The sequence below is a fragment of the Strix uralensis genome, chromosome 16 (genome assembly GCF_047716275.1).
Source record: "Strix uralensis isolate ZFMK-TIS-50842 chromosome 16, bStrUra1, whole genome shotgun sequence".
In the NCBI taxonomy this organism is placed as follows: domain Eukaryota; kingdom Metazoa; phylum Chordata; class Aves; order Strigiformes; family Strigidae; genus Strix; species Strix uralensis.
The window spans coordinates 11432694-11450146 of NC_133987.1; the positions used below are offsets into that span (position 1 = coordinate 11432694).

The 17453-nt window shown below is 37.3% G+C and overlaps 1 protein-coding gene across 2 annotated transcripts in view; it reads right to left on the reverse strand.

The window, feature by feature from the left end:
- The window catches only part of LMTK2 (lemur tyrosine kinase 2), a 77192-nt gene that overhangs the window by 39634 nt on the left and 20105 nt on the right, over nt 1-17453 (reverse strand). For both annotated transcript variants that reach the window (XR_012631108.1, XM_074885743.1), the window contains exons 7-11: nt 9473-9606; nt 6252-6336; nt 5504-5625; nt 4235-4384; nt 1057-3976 (exon numbers count right to left, since the gene is read on the reverse strand). Coding sequence is in view for 1 of the 2 variants with exons in the window: in XM_074885743.1 (XP_074741844.1) it covers nt 1057-3976; nt 4235-4384; nt 5504-5625; nt 6252-6336; nt 9473-9606 (3411 nt within the window). In the remaining variant the exon portion in view is untranslated. The remainder of the gene's footprint in view (nt 1-1056; nt 3977-4234; nt 4385-5503; nt 5626-6251; nt 6337-9472; nt 9607-17453) is intronic.

Genomic DNA, 17453 nt, shown 5'->3' on the forward strand with positions numbered 1-17453 from the left:
GTATTTGAGCAGCCAATATTTTATCAGTTACTGTAATAATAAGTAAAGAGTTCAACAACTAGGAGCAGTTTAAACACAGCTAAGCTTTTTCCTTCCCCTCTGACAAAAGGATTACTATTCTACAGACTGCCTAAACACAAATATATCACCTATGTTTTCTATTCCAAAACACAGTTATCTCTAATATTTATGTGCGTCATCATAAGCAACATTTCCAAAGCTTGACAATGTGACTGTTCTTTTGAACTCACTGTACTAGTTTAGTTGCCATAATGTTAAAACACAACCCCTCTGTATCAAGTTACAGAAGTTAAAAATGGATAAAGCAGATAGGGAAACAAAGGTAACGCTGAATTTTATAAACAGATCACTATTTCACTGAACTTGAATTAATAAAAAGTAGCATTACCATCTAAATACTGTTCTCAGGTTTGATTATGGTTTAATGTAAATTTACCTTAATGCTACCTAACACAAAATGCAGAGTTAGGTTGTGGTTTGGGCTTTTTGTTTCAGTTTTTTTTCCTTCTTCCTTTCTTTTGTAAAGGCATTTGAGCTTAAACTCAAAGTCCTCAAACTCATTAAACAGATAAACTGTTTCTACAAAGTTACAACAAAATTCTGGTAAAATAGATTAATCAAATCTGGTCCATAATGATGTTGTCTCACATATTCAAATTAAATACAGCTTATAAACATCAGAAAGACATCACAAAAACCACATTTCATTCAGCACATGCAGTCAAGGGTCCAAAAGCAATAGAGAGTCAGGATTTGGCAACCAACCCTGCCCAAAGCAAAATCCTCCTTCACTTCAAATTAGTGCTGCTGTTCTGCCAGCAGCACACAATTGCACCTAGCCAAGAAAAAAAGGCTTTTTTCTTTATATATAAAGAAAAAATAATCCACATCACAAACAAGATCTAACCCTGCCAAAACAAGAAAGGTGATCTTGTAACAGTGTGTCCACAAGTATTATTAAGCTATTCTACCACAAGTTGTGTCAAAAAACCCCAAACCAACAAAAACTTTATTTACTAATTAAAAAAAAGATACCTGATCAAACAAATAGACTGTCACATCATCAAAGAACGTTACAGCCTTTTTCTCATTTTGCCAGTGCTCATGATGCCTTTCATTAAGAGGTTTTGGAAGTTTCAACAAGCTTCTCAGATGTTTTCCATCATCTTTGTCAGTAAGTATCTCAGGTACTTGATGAACAGTTTCATCTTCACTATCAGAACTCAGACTATGCATATGAAAAGTCCTCATGTCATCCTCAGAATCACTGTTTTCATCCTCCTCATCTGCATCATCACCGTCTTCTAAATCAAGCATTCCAGAAACATCGAGTTTGCCGAGGTATTTTCCTTCAATATCTGGCTCTTTCAGTTTTGGTCCTTCAATGTGATAGAAGGACTTCTCATTGTTACTCAAATCTAAAGGGCTGTGTATGTTATGCAGAGACTTCAAGTCTCTGTGTGAAAGAAGTTCTGAAGTATTGGTGCCAACACAAGAGACAGTTTTACGGGAAGTCTCCGATAGTTTTATTTCATCCCTTAGGTTACTTTCCATTGATACTTCCAGGGAATTCAGAGTTGCCTCAGACCACTCATCAGGACACCCCTGCATCCTTACATCCATCTCTTGGATCTCTAAGTTGTGATTTAGTTCTAATTTTGTGTTTTCATTACTGGTATCCTGGTAATTCCTTACATCACATTTTTGCTGTCTCTCTTCAAAACTGTAATCCTCTTCAGTATTATTCTCTCCCCTATTTGAAGAAACAACACACATAGTCTCTCTTGACAGATTTACAGTCTCTTCAGTTCTTTTATCTGGCTCCGAATCATTATCAGAGAAATAGGCAGAGTCTCTATACGAGTTTTGATTTCCACCCAGAAAAACCTTTGGGGTTATTTCAAAATTGCTGCTCACTGCATCTAAACAAGCTGCTGCTTCTGAAACAATTATGACTGGATTAGAAGGTAAAGCACTAACACTGCTCTCACTGACAACACAGAGAGCAGTATCTACACTAGAAGTATCCTCAACAGTGATATGGGAAGTCCATTCTGGGGATTCCAGGTTCTCTGTTTCATAGCCACTGTCAGCAGGTCTATCAGGTGGCAAAAGTTTCTGAGGACTTTGAGCCTGTAAAGATTCTAAAACCTCATTTACATCTAAAGAATCCAAAGAATCAGGCGTCTCTAAGGCTTGTTCCACAGTTTGTATAGGAGATGGGCTGTCTTCCAAAAGACTATCCTGACTTGTACAGTCTGAAGTAGCAACAGAAATTAAGGTCACCTCTTCTGGAACATCCTTACAGTTCTCAAAATTCTTTGATGTTTCTTGCCTTTCTTCCAATAAACATTCATCTTTTTTTAATATGGGAGACTTATCTTGCAAGTTTCTTTTTGCATCTTCCTGATCACCACATTTTTCTCTATTAAAAGCTACTTCATCAGACTTGAAAAGCATTCCCTGTTTTATTTGTGCATCACACTCATCTGTTTCAACAGCAACACCATAATACGGATTGTTTCCAACATTATTATTTTTGGCATTATTGGATAACTCTTCTTGACAGAGAATATCAATGTTACAGGACACAACTTCACTGACTTCCACATTTAATAGTTTTTCCTCATCCTTCAAATAAGAAATATTTGCATGTTTATCACATGACTTATGTGCTGCAGATGGACTAGAGGATGCCTGCATCTCTACAGTAGTCGAAGACTGAGAATTTGGATCTTTATTCATTGTCACTGGGTTAAAATTTTCATCTTTCACTGTTCTAAGATTTTCATGTATTAAAGAAAAGACCTGTGCATTTTCAGCCAGCACAGGCTCAGGCTCTACAGAGTTTCTATTTGATGTTTCCAATATACCTTTTAGAACATCTTCTGGCTTTTGCCCATAATCGCTGCTGGTTTTGTTAGACAATAACCCTGTTAATAAGTTTTTCTCTTGAAGAAATAAGAAGTTATCAGAAAGTTCTTCTAAAGTTACCAAGTCAGACTGGTTAGAGATATTTTCACATGAGGAAACTGTTTCCTTTTCAGAAGCATGATTAGAATACTCCTTCTCAGAAAGGCCTACTGCCTTTCTAGCATCTGTGTTTGAGTTTAAAATAGCTGGTTTAAAGTCTTTAGGAATATCATTTGTTTCAGCAAAACCAAGTATTTTTCTGTTTGTCAATTCTTCTGATCTGTCAATGTCATTAAACATACTCTGGAAGGGGCTTTCTGGACTGCTGGTAGCAGGCAAAAATTCCTCTTTAGGATCTGTATTGTAGTGGAAGAAGTCCCCGTCAGTGCTAGATTCTTCAACATCAAGATCCCTGAGAACCGTGAAATGAGAACTTTTTTCTTGCACAGCTTCTTGATGATCAACTTCTGTAGTTAGCACAACTGATTGGTTATCAAAATTCATGCTGCAGCCACTTCCTTTTTCCTCTAATTGGATATAGTAGTCATTTCCAACAGAAAGCTTATGTGCATCAAACACAGGTAACACCCCAGGGACAGCAAGTGATGCTTCTTGACCACTTCCATCCTGTGCTCCCGACCCTTGCTCTGAAAGTGACCTCTCAAAAACCTCCACTGGAAAGAAAATACTTGTGTATGTCATTGCTTCATCAGGATTCACATGACCACATTCATCAAAATGATCATGTTTAGCTGCCTCCCAGATATATTCAAAGCTGAGACCCTGGCTTGTTTCAGTTACAGTAAGAACCTCCTCCATCTCGTGGCCAAGTCTATCTCCTGTGAAATGATCTAAGATTGGAAATGCAGAATTATTTGTTTCTCTATTTGAGGTGTTTGGTTTAAGAGCATTCCACTGCTGTTCAAAATCAATCTCCGAGTCCCTTTGGCTTTGCATGCGAAGGTAAGTTAAAAGTCTATGCACTTCTTCTGCTGTTGGTCTCTTTTCTGGAGGTAGCCAACAGAACTGCAGAACTTCATACCTATACAAATAAGAAACATGTTTCAATAGGTTTCACACTGAAAAGGAATTTATAAGATTCAAATATCTAACAAACTAAGGAGTAACAATTAATATCACTGGCAGGAATTCCCATCTATAGCAACTCCTTTTACTCCCTTTAGGGGTTCTTTGCCAGGAACATGATTCCCTGTAATAATTTAAATATATTCAAGAAAACTCAGTAATTTGAAAAACTTTCAGCAACATTTAAGAATGAATAAAAACATTTAAAGTTTACCATCTATCAGAGTATGGCTGCTCCAGACGTGGCTTGAAGAGTTTAACCTGCTTCTCCTTTATGACATGGGTTAGGACTTCCCGGTCAGAAAAGTCTGAGTAGGGCTGAGCAGCATTCTCAAACAGCTCCCATAATGTTACACCCAGGGACCTGAAAAAGAGCAAACGACTCTGCATTCTAAGAACTATTTTGAAGTTGCTTTCCTAAGAAAGTAAGGATTGTGCAAAGCATAACTGGCAAGAAGAAATAAGTATCACTCTCCCATTAGTTCTATACTAACTTCAGAACCTGTTAACTCATTTTATTTGACAGAATGCTAGAAGCCTCAAAAATAAAGTTGCTTGAAGGCAATGACAATGAAGGTAACACCAATTAAGGCAACAAAATTTAAGAGGCTGAAAATGATTCAACTATGGAAGAAACCCCCACATATTAAAAAAATAGAAAATGCTTATTTAGAGAAGCAAGATAAAGAAACCTTATGGTTAGTCCAACAGCAGCAAAAGCTTTCACCACAAATTGCAGTTATGGGTCAAACTGCTAGAAAATTAATCTTTGTTTCACTTTTCATAAAATTACTTGGTTTTAAGCTGCAGTACTCAGAAGCCACCTCTTTGCTCAGTGCTGTATACATACATGTATACTGTATACAACACTAATCACATTTCCAGTGATTAGAGTTGATGCTGATCTTTGGGCAACCCTTCCTTGCTCAATATGCAAAGTAACTGACTCTGCATGTATTACAGTAGAGTAATTTAGACTGGAAGGGTCTCTGGAAGTCATCTAGTCCAAGTCCATTCAAAGTAACTCTGTATAAGAGGCACTAAAATTCAAGCTGAAAACCTTACGACCCTGGCTGCTTGTAGTTTAGATGAACAATATGATCTGAGGAAGGCTGCTTGAAGGATGCAAGGAAATCAGTATTTAGATAACTTCTATCTATCCCACTTGCTTTCTGCAACCCGACCTTTAAATTAGCAAATAAAACCTAGTCTACTATTTAATACCCTTAGAATATAAAAGCAGGAATTTAACTACAATGTCTTCAGAAATGTGAGCCTAAACCTCAATTTCCATTATGCAAATTTCTGAGGAGTTGAAAATTGAAGTGATTTCAAAAAAGTACAAACTGTACATCCAATGAAATAGAAAAGTTTTATTTACTTTTTCATCAGGCCAATATTCATTTTAACTATATTATTTACTCCTTTGTGAAAATATGTTCACAAATCTCTCGTTGAAGTGATTTTAAAGTCTACTACATACCATATGTTGCTGTATTTATTTTGCTCTGCTGATAACAGTCTGTCTTGAAAACTTGTTACTAACTCAGGTGCAGTCCATCGGAGAGGAACAAGTTTCTTCTCATCTGTCTCAATATAATCTTCCTAAATTATTGACAAAAAAAACAAAGAAAGACTAAACAAACATTGGATCAACTTCCACAAGTTGACAGTCCTTTCCTTAATACGGTTTTATGTGATCCCTATGCAAAAAGTTAGAATTTAAAAAATTAATCCCATTTTCCCCAAGTAGAAGAGAATAATGCTATAGGAAATGCATTCACTGTTCATTACATAGCAGAAATACTGAATGCCAACTTCTTGTTTAAGATTTGGTACTCAGAAAACATTTTTAATTAATGCCTTGAATTCTTCGCTTCCTTGATATATTTAAATACTATGAACATTTTCATTAAGAAATTTGACTTTTTCCTTTCTTAAAACATTAAAATGAATTTGTGCATATTTTAGGACTACTGTAAATAGAACCTAAAAAAGACAGATTTAACCAGAAGCTTCCTTCTACAGCATAAATTCCACTCATCCCTAGAAAGATCATCGATTCTGTTACATGAGCTTCCTACAGTTATTTGGCAGTTATACTCTGAAAGTCCATTATTCACATAAAGGACAATCTAGTATCAGTTTATAACTTTAAAGTATGCTTGTTATAACCTTAGGCTCCAAATACTTAAAAAAAGAAAAATCAGTACATGACTAGATTAACTTACCTTAAACCTACTGAATCCTATACCATAATCTCCTACTTTGACATTTAAATCGGATGTAAGAAAGCAATTCCGTAAGGCCAAGTCACTGAAAAAGCAAGCAAATAAATAATGAGACCAAACCAAGAAGTTTTCAGTGCAAATACAGACAAGTGGGTTAAACACTTGTGACAAGTGACACTTCTTAGAACATTTAGGCCACAGTTTAAAGTATCAAATGAAAAGCTAACAAAACTCTTAAAAAAAAAAAAATCAGAGTTATGCACAGTTCTAGGTTACAGTAGCAAGTACAGGCCATAATAACAGATCAGCAATATGACACAGTAGTGCTGAAGAGTCAACATCCACACTATATATACTTCAGCAATTTTATTCACATGAGCTGTAGTCCAATCCCATAGACCTAAATCCTACTAAAGGCTGAAGCAAGCTAGGTGCAAGAAAGGTGTGCTCCTGAAGTAACCTTTCTGATTCGCTTTGAATGAAATTAAACCAGTCCATGCACTCCAAAAGACCAACTCATAATGCAAACCCAGGCACAGTAACTGGGGAGGTAAATTTCAAAAGTACAATTTTGATCCAAACTATGTGTTAAGATAGTTCTCTTGTTCCTTACATTTTCATGAAGTTTTAGAACCTATACAAGCCAACAACTGATCCCCTATCTCACTGGAATAATGCAGACATGGTAGTTCTATGTAAACACTCATCACTTCCAGAAAACACAAACACTGATAGGGCCTCTCCTTACAAGACTTACTGGACAAGATTTGTTTTGTGACCACAAGGATATGATTGCCCTTAGGCCCTCCCACATTTTCAAAAGAGAATCAATTTAGAGCCACACAATCAAACAGAATCTGTGTTCTGGAATCCAAAGAAAACATAGTGAGAAGGCAATTGCATGTAAAGATTTTATACAAAAAAACCAGACTGTTATGCTGTCCTTTACAAACAAGTTCAAAATCTAGTCACTTCTCCAGAATAGTGAAGTATAGTCTTAAGCATTCAAACTACACACAGAATTTAGCAATTATTTCATTCTACTAATAATCCTATCATGCAGATTACTTAGGCTATTCACATGCTAGAGTGATGTAGGTCCCTCTCTACCTAACACCTATCACCGCATGTCTTGCATTTTAATTGTCATAAGCAAAATCTATCAACAATTCAGATCAGGTTTAAATACTTAATTCACTGTATGATACTAAGCAACTAATAATACCTTATACCTATAGTTAAGTTCCTCTAAATAACAAACCCATACATTACACATGAACTAGAACTACAGATCGTATTCAAAAAAGACCATCAGAAAAAGTGATGTATTCCATAAAAGTCTTTTAACAAACAACTCAGAAAAGCTCTTGAATACACACAGAAGTTGTTTCCAGTTTCCACCATACACCAGCCCACAAGTACTTATAAGCCAGCAGTGCTGCTGTAATAATACCAAGAAGCTGTTTTAGGAAACCCATCGTACAAACTCAGAAATTTATGCAAGTTTAATGAAGCTGCATGCTTGCTTACTACAGAACTGTAGCTGTGACAGCAAAGAGCTCAGCAAACTAACTCCTCAAATGTTTTGCCTCTCAGTTTCACAGAAGGGTACCAGGCAATTAAGTGCACTGAGTGCACTGGAAAAACTCTACCATTGCTTGTGTGGCTTAAAAAAAGTCTGAAGTACAAACGGTCTGAAAGCCACACAGTTTCCCTGCTTCAGAGACAGAAGAAAATGTTTTCCTTTCCAGAGTCATAGAACTACACAGGTCAGAAACACATCTGTAACCTTCAGTATGCTCCAAAGCTTTCCAACTTGTTTTATACTATTTACCTAAATATCCTGGAAGAGAAAGTAAAATTTTGGCTGCTTGAATTTACCACTAACAACAAAATCACTGATGCTGGAGCTTTACCACTTACTCTGACAGCATCAGGATAGTGTTGCTAGAAGTAAACATTTACATTGAGAATCCTGCTGATCCACAGAATAATTATTTATCAAGTTTAACTGTATTTCACTGAAAATGTACTGTTAAATTTAATACCTACAGAGCCATGCTGCTGCAACACAAGAAACAGTGATCACTCAGTTTGACAGATACACTTGGAACTACCTTCAAGTCACTTGAAACTGTTAAACGGGTTAAAAGAATAGCTCTTCCCATCAGACACCAGCTGAGTTCAGGCTTTGGGGTTTTCTCAGGGTTTTGCTGCTGTACACCTGCACTTTTCAGACTTCAGTTTGATAGTTCAGCTTCTCCCTGAACACAAGGTCTCTGTTTTCTCTAAGTAGTGAGATGTGCATTGATAAGCTCTAGCACAACTTCCTAACCTGCTGAAAGGGATGATGCCAGTGATGTTTCTACAGCAAAGAACAGACTGACTCAACATAAAACCAAAATAAACTATCTTGTGATACCCAAGGTTTCATCAGGTAAGCCATGTTTGGGGAGCAAGTATTCTGTAGTATTTTAGTCATGACAAATCGAGGCTTGATATCTTCCAATTCCTTGAATGTTTCATGAATACTTTTTTCCTTTTACAACTACTGCCATGCTTTCAGTATTGACTGCATTAAAGAAATATAGCATTTTTCCTACCAATTAAAATTGTTTTCCCATTATGATTTCTTCTAAATCTGACTACCTTCATTACTGAAGCTTAGAAGGTTACATGGACCATAATTCAGTGACAGAATACCTGCTTCAAACAGATTTTTTCATCTGAAGTCAGCTTCTCCCCTACTGCATTAGAAAAGCAGCATTGTATTTTTTTTTCCATTGTTAGTAACAAAGATAACAGATGATGAAACACAAGTTCCAAATTGCTATAATCTATTAAAAATACACAGCAGGTTAAGACTCATTCTCACAAAATTCTAACATCCCTCCCCTCATAATAAACAAAACAAATTTAACTTGGCCAAGAATTAATCAAACAACTACATCTTCTGGATTGGCTTAGCAATAGGTTGTGTTCTGTGGGCTGCAAACCTGAAAATGTAAGTGATCAACTTGCAGCTGGGTGGGAGCTTAACATCACACTGCTGCAGTTGAATTAGCACCTTCATAAGCATCACACCTTCATGACTTAGAATACATTAAGTTAGACAGAAGTTTGTTAAAACACTATCTTCAATACACACAGATTTTAACAAAAATATTTCCATGAATTTTAGAGTGCATCATAACTAAAAGTAATTAATCTGGAAAGCATACCTATGCACAAAATTATGTTTATGCATTACAGCAAGTCCAGCAGCAATCTCGCACGCCATTCTCTGTAGCATCATTATTTGTGAATCTCCTTTGATGTGTTCCTGCTCATTGCAGATATAAGTTTTTAGGTCACCCTGTAAAAGAAGTTGAAAATACTTATCAGCCTTGTATGTTGGCTGAATCTGAAAAATATTTAATGAAGAACCAACTAACCACATAACTTATTAACCGCATTTGTGCTTAATAAAAAAAATCTCAAGTTTCCAGTCGCCATAAGGATTCTTACAGAAGTCATCTAAGGCATACAGTATTGTCCTTTTAAGGGTTTTTTAATCAAATTGTTTAGTAATTAACATCCTACATCAGACTGCCACATAAAACCTAACTGTCACACAATAATACTTCGCATTGAAAAACAGAGTTTGATGAGCTTCTATTTTTAAATGAGATGAGTTTTCAAGTGTTCCAAAACAGCAAAGCTGACTGTCTGGAATGTACAAGGAGATAGAAGGGAGAGACAAGAGAAAAGGGTTTCAGACATTGCCAGCTCACCAGAGCTTTAGATATAAAAAGCATGGTAATACATCCCACTCCAGTCAAAGAATTCAGATGATGGCAGCAGTTTTACTGAACCTAGTCAAAGCTGAGCAACAGACACATAATTAATGAACCCACAGAAGTACTCCAAACATTGCTAAAAAAAGAACAGCTTTGAAATATAGGGAGAATAACTGAAAGTTGTCCAACATTCAGGACAAGGAAGACTATAGTAAGTGAATCCAAGCAATGGAAGAAAACAAGCTTCTCATGCCATTATTGTTCCTACTTTCACGGTTGGACTTTTAACCTAGCACTCCTATATTTTTCTCATTTAAAATACAGACTTTTTGTAAGTTTAGCAAATTATTTCAGAGGATACTTTTGTTTTGAGATTGCACAATATAGTACACCACAATTTGTTTCACCAGCATAACATTCTGAGCTCTAACTGTCCGTGTCCATTGTCTGCCTGAATCTTGGGCCAGGAAGGAGACTGAAGGGAAGTCCTGAGATTGACCAGACAAGAGGGCAGTCCTTGCACCGGCTAAAAAGCACTCTGATGTTCAGAAAAGACTGAAAAAGCACTAAATTTCCTGTTTCTCTGGTGCTCATGTATCTTACAGAGCTACAACTGAAGCATCTCATTCCTCCTTAACATGGTTAATTGAGGGTGACAATTTACAACTCTATGAGTTCAAGCAGCAGATGTCTGTGTGCTGCATTCAAATCTAACAGTGCAGTAATAGCTAAGGTGACTGGCTGGACAGTCGCAAACCCGTGTTATAATTAATAAAATAAGAAGCAATGGGACAGACAGTCTACTTAAAAGCAGACACTACTCCTATGTAAAACAACTTCATTTTATTTTTTTAAAATATAGATTCTACAGTACACACAAGCAGCTATTCTATCTTTATCTGCTCTATATGTACTACTTATGCTGCAAGCAGCTATACCACCTTGGGAGAAAGCATGCATAATTTCTAATACTGTTTAATGTTGTAGAAGCCTTCATTACATTCTTTTTATCCTGTTTTTAGCTACTAATTAAGTAACATTTACATATTTGCATCCTACAGAATTACATTTTAAAAAATGTTTCCCAAAAGAGTCTTCTGACTTATAATTACAGCTTTAATATCATACTGTATACATATGTATATATGTATAAACATGACATACAAACACACACACCCCCCTTTGTACCTTGAAAGAACAGATTTACTAGAGCAGGGTTCCAAAAAACTATGAAACTAACAGTGTCCATAACACACACAGATTCCCAATTGTGCAGCCTAACAAATATAAGCGAGTACAAATACCGAGCTTAACTGACGCTAGGTGGCAGCAAGCGCCTGAAGAAAGTCAAACTCTCCAAAATTGTCATTCATTAAAACAGCAACTGGTTACTTAGGGTTTGTCTCAGGTGGATTAAGTTCCTAGGGTGCCTGAAACGCACTAAGGAATTGCTTTTTAATTTTTAAATGCATTAGTAACAGCAATGCTGTGTGGCATCCCTTAATTACTAAATTATTCATGTAGGCACACATTTTTGCAGGAAATACAACTTTTATTAAATCCAGCACCTTGAAACATACTGGTTCCACTTTCCCATTCTATTTTAATTAAAGCTATAATCAAAGTTAAAAATATAAAACTTTTTTGTTGTTGCTTTAAAATGACATTGCTTATACCAGTCTGGGGGAACCAATGAATACACTCAAGTGCTGGACTGCCATCTGGAGGGACCTGGACAGGCTGGAAGAAGGGTCCAACAGGAACCTTACGAAACTCCAGAAGGATAAATGCAAGTCCTGCACCTGGGAAGGAAAAGCCCCTTGCAGCAATACAGACTGAGGACTGATCAGCTGGGCAGCAGCTCTGCAGGAAGAGACCTGGGGATCTTGGTAGACAGCAAGCTGAACATCAACCACCTGTGTGCCCTGGAACAATGACTGCAAGCAGTCTTCTGGGCTGCATAAACAGGCCCAGAGCCAGTAGACCAAAGGAAGGGATTATTCCCTTCTACTCAGCACTTGTTAGACCACATTTAGATCCTGTGTCCAGTATCAGCTCCCCCAAAACAAGACAGACAACAAATTGGAACAAGTTCAGCATAGGGCCACCAAGACAGTCAGGGGATCAGAGCATTTCACTATGAGGAAAGGCTGAGGGAATTGGGCTCATTCAGTCTGGAGAAAAGACGACTTTGGGAGCACCCAATAGCTGCTGTCCAGTATGTATGAAGTTATTAAAGAGTGAGCCAGACTCTTCACTGTGGAGCACCGAGGGAGGATGAGAGACAACAGGTGGGAGTTAAAACACAAGAAATTCAGACTGAGTATAAGGAAAACTGTTTTCCACATGAGGACACTGCAGCAGAAGCACATGTTGCCCAGAGAGACTGCAGTTTCCACCCTTGGATGTTTTCAAGATCCAACTGGACAAAGCCCTGAGAAATCTGGTCTGACCTCAGGTTGCCACTGCTTTGAGCAGGAGGTTGGAGTGAAGACCTCCTGAGCTCCTTGCTAGCCTGAATTAGCCTGTGATGTTTCCCTGCCTACAAGCAGACAGTAGCAATACATCAGTACTATTCCCATACTATTTTATGAGCCGCAAAATGGCCCTTTATCACATGGACTTTTTAACACAGTAAATACCAAAGGTAATACATATCTGAATAAATACAGTTCTGCAAAATTCACTGTGCAAACGCCTAAATATAAAAAGCTCAATAGTCATGCTCGAAGAAGGCTCCACTTTCTCTCCAACTTCCTCTGCCACTCTGCCTCTTCCCTCCTCCTCTTCTGGGACTCCACGAAGAACTAAATTTCACCTTTTCTCCCATCCTTTCCAGTTCTAGTCAGGATCAGTTCAGCCATCTTTGTAAGTAAGTCTTAATATGCTTTTTCTCTGTAACATCCAGGAGCCAGGGGCATATTTACATGCAGTACTCTGGTTTTCTAGTTTGTGCAAATTCTGCATTTGGTTCATATGAACACCCAAACAAATAGCTGACATGACTTTTTAAACCAGTAGGTACTGCTGACAGGATTTTAGAAGTGTAAAGAGGTTACCAAATTATGTCTACTGAACACTTTCTACCAAGTTAGAAAGCTACCTGCCAAGTCACACAATACCACATAATTGCCCCCTTTGAAGTTGAGACAACTAAAAATACTACTCCTGCCCCATACTCCAACGTTGATTTGCCATGTAAGTACCTACAGTCACTATCATTAAAATGCCTGAAACTGGTGTATGGTATACAGCACCTATACTATCAGAAAGTTGTTTAGGCATAAGTGTAACAAACATTAAACAGTTCTGAGAGCATAAAGAGTCTTTGAACCCAACAGATCTGATTTCTGAAGTTGTCATGACCTGTCAACCCCCCCCCCTTTTTTAAACCATACACCACTGATGTATCTACTATTTGCCTCATCTCAATATTTACTATGATTATTAAACAGATTTGTTCGCTTTTTGGTTAAGAAGTTTTCATTCCAAAGATTCTTTTTTGTATTGAAGATAATGTTTTCGAGTGGCAGTAACTAGGAAAAGACCAAGCAAAAGAAAGATCCAACCACTGCAGGCAGGCACCTTCCACTAACAGCAACATCCCTAAAGCAAGCTACAGGGCATTCCAGGCAAATACTGCATCCCGCTGATCTCATCTGCTCAGGGAATTGTAAGACTTGAAGAATTTCTGTAAGAATTTGATAGGCAAATCAGCCTCACAATATACATGCTACTTCCACATTTGAATAACTTTCCTTTACTCATAAATTATGTCAATCCATTAGAGGGTTTGCTGTGCTGACAAAATGCTGGCCACACACAGCTGAGTAATATATTAAAGTTAATAAGCCAGCTACCCCTATTTTTAACCTGGCATCATTCTACAATGTTTAACAGTGAACAGTTAACTATTCATAGCAGACTGCGCCAACATACTAAGCAAACTAATATGGGTGGGGTTGGTGGGGGTATAAGAACCTAGTGAGCATTTCTTTTTATATTTACCATTTTTTAAACAATTTTAACACAAAGGAAAATTAGGATTTAAAAGCTTAAATCACTTATGTGCAACTGACCTCTCCTGCTTCTTACCCAGCCCTGCAAAGCAAGGGACCTACAGCAGCTTGGATTACATTATAAAATAGGCTAAGCATTAGCAAATGCAGTTACTGCATATACAACCAAGCAATCTCGAGTAACAGAAATGTGTAAGTAGTTTATACAGCCAAGAAAACAAGTCAGGTAGCCTGCATGACATTCAGCACTGCTACCATGACAGTTGGCTCTGGTATCTCTGTGCTAGTTTTCAGTGCCTCTGATCAAGACCTTTCAGTGCCAAGAAGCCTGGGAACTGATAACCCAACAGGGCTGTCTGAGCAGCTGTACAAGGTCGAGTGGCCCTAAAAAGGCTACAAATCCTGTAAGAGAAGTTGCAAAAAAGGGACATGCTGTGATAAGTTATGAATTTGATGGAGTACAAAGAAAACAACCACTCTACCCTCTAGACTGTGTTGGTCAGAAGAATAGCCACATTACTTAATAGGCCAAACTTGCAAAATGAGGTCTATATTGCTGAAAGAGCCTCAAAAGAACTTGTCATCTGAAGACATTTAAATTTCCTATCCAACACAGTTGACATATTTGTCACCTTTTTTCTTAACCATCAAATTCTTAATCACATAAATACAAGGGATGAAAACAAATTTATTCTTTGCTGTATACACAAACACAACAGCAGTAACACAAGGTAAAGATCTTTTAGCATAACATTATACTACTGCTAGCAAAACAGGAACATGTTTCTCATCCTTCCCATTTGAACAATATATAGTCACCACAGACACTAGAACCTTTAGTCAGCCACTTCAACTGCGTCTGCCCCATGGTCTTTCTGCTGAAGAATAAGACTCTTGCGTGTTTTGAAATCACCTCCATACCCCCAATTTACCCAATTTCAGAAAAAAAAAAAAACAAACAACACCGTACAAAAGAAGCTATCGGCTTTCAAGACCACCTACTAAAAGCCTGAAAAATCCAAGTAACTGCCATCCCAGCCACAGTGATAAAAAGCAGCTTCTGGAATATCAGCCTACTGACACTCCACTAAAAACCTGTCTACTAAAAAAAGCTATCTAGCCATACCTTCTATTCCAAATGGTGCCGTCTGGCTTCCTTCACATTTCTCCCTTCTTCATGTCTCTCCTCTCCCCTCACTCCAATATTGCTACCTCCCACACTAGGCCCTGGGACTACAACAAGAATTAGTGACATACAGCGACACTGAGCTAACTTACTGCACTCATCTCAATCTCTGCATAAAACTATTCAAGCGAACACCGTTTTGTCTGCCTAGCCCCTGTATATTTGTGTGCACAGTGAATAAAATACTACAATGTCTAGAAGATACTCAGCTTCACCAAGTAAGAACTCTTTTACGTGAGCCAGACTGTTAGTATGAAAGTCATGTTTAACTCACTATAATTTTCTAAAAACAAGTTTTAGTTCACTTGGAATAGAAATCAGCACAGACATTTATTTTCCATTCCAAAGAAATTACCTAACTACATTCAAATTTATAAAACTACCACTGTGGCTGTCAAGCTTACTGCCCCCAGTTGAAGTGAAAAATCTATTTTATCCCCTTAAGTAAAATCCTTTCCAGACTACTCTGCAGGATCATGACAATTTCTGGCATTAATCACCAGGCATCAAACAAGAATATTAATTTTTTCCTGTATACTTAAAGTAGGGCAATCTTTAAAAGTTACTCCATTTTCAAATTCAAAGTCAGATTAAATAGCATAACTACTTAAAAAAACATGGCAGCAATTAAATCTGATTTGGATACATATCTGTTAGACTCTATAAAATGCAACTCTCTTTCAAAGGTCCTTTTAAAGAACCTCCAGTTTGAGTAGCAGGTTTAAAAATCAGTGAGTAGTATTCTATTTTTACATACTGAAAAACTATAAAAACCATTATCTGGTTAACCTTAGGCACCTACTTATTAATTCTTAGCAAAAAAGAAACATTTCCCTTTGATCAGTCATTTAAAAAGTTCAGGCATTTCTTCCATTTAGCGAAGAATGATTTTTATCAGCACTTCTGCCTCATTAATTTACCACTGCTCATAAATTTGAGCAGAAGAGCAGTAATAAAAAATATAGTTATTTAAGGTCATAGATTAACTGATGTTTCTCAAGAAAACTCAAAAGTTCATGTTAACTCTTATTTGAATTGTTTGAGGCAACCGATGTCAACTAGAACCATATTTGCACACCTGAGTTTAAAGGAAAATTCTGCAGTAGTGAAGCTGGTAAAAAAGGATCTCACTGAATTTTATAAATGTAAACTATCTTACTTCTGAAAGACTTATTTCTTAATAAAGTATGTGCACTTCTGAGTTCATTTCTGTCTTGACATTTTGCAAGGAACTCTGCTTTAAATGATACCTAAACTTTAAAAGCAGCTATTGAGCCAATGTTTAGATAGCCACTGGAGTTCCAGGTTGGTTTGTTTTTTAAAAATGTGTTATGCTACAGTAAAACAATTCAGGTCTTTCCAGACCATGGATGCATCACCATATCCAAATTTTAATCTCCGAAGATTCTCTGTATACTGGGCACAGTTCAAAGTTTCTATATATGTGTATCATCCGCTTTCTTACCACATTCATGTAAATTCCAACACATGCCCAGGAATGCAGTAGCTGAGCAAGGCTTTTGTGCAACCATCCTTCCCATCTTCAGTGGCCTTTATGACACTAACAGCAGAGCAGAAAGCAGTGAGAACACCCTTCCCTGTGCTCTTAGCATTTCTTTCGGTGTTCAGGAAGCACAAGGCAGCACTTGCTTGGGGCAGGTGGGGAAGTGAAAGAAAGGAAGGATAAGAAAGTAGGGAAAAGAAGAATATAGTAACAGAAAGGATCAGGGAGTGGGATGATACTGAAATTCTAGCTATTACAATACATATTACTGATTCCGCAAGTGAGCCCACCATTGCATTTTAGCCCAAAGCTGCACAGCATGGGTAAAATCTGGGCAGTCTGGAGGGGGAGAGGCAGAAGAGAAGAAATTCTTTCCTCAGTTTTCCTCAGTCAACATTTTCATAGACATGGTAATAAAAGCACACTAAGATTGCACAGATAAAAAACAGAATTTAGGATGTGATGTGAGCATGTGCCTGTGATACTGGACTGCAATAAAAAGCTTCCTTCTATGACCTCCTTTCCCCTCCAAGCTCACTGTTACATGATGTAGGCAGACTTGAAAGAGACTAGTAATTCCATTATTAAAGAACAGACAGCTATTTTCCTCTTCAGAACATTCCACAAGCACCTAGAATTTACATGATGAATTCAAAAGAATACAAGCCAAAAAAAAAAAAAAAAAAAATCACACTTGTGGTCTGTCTCTAAACA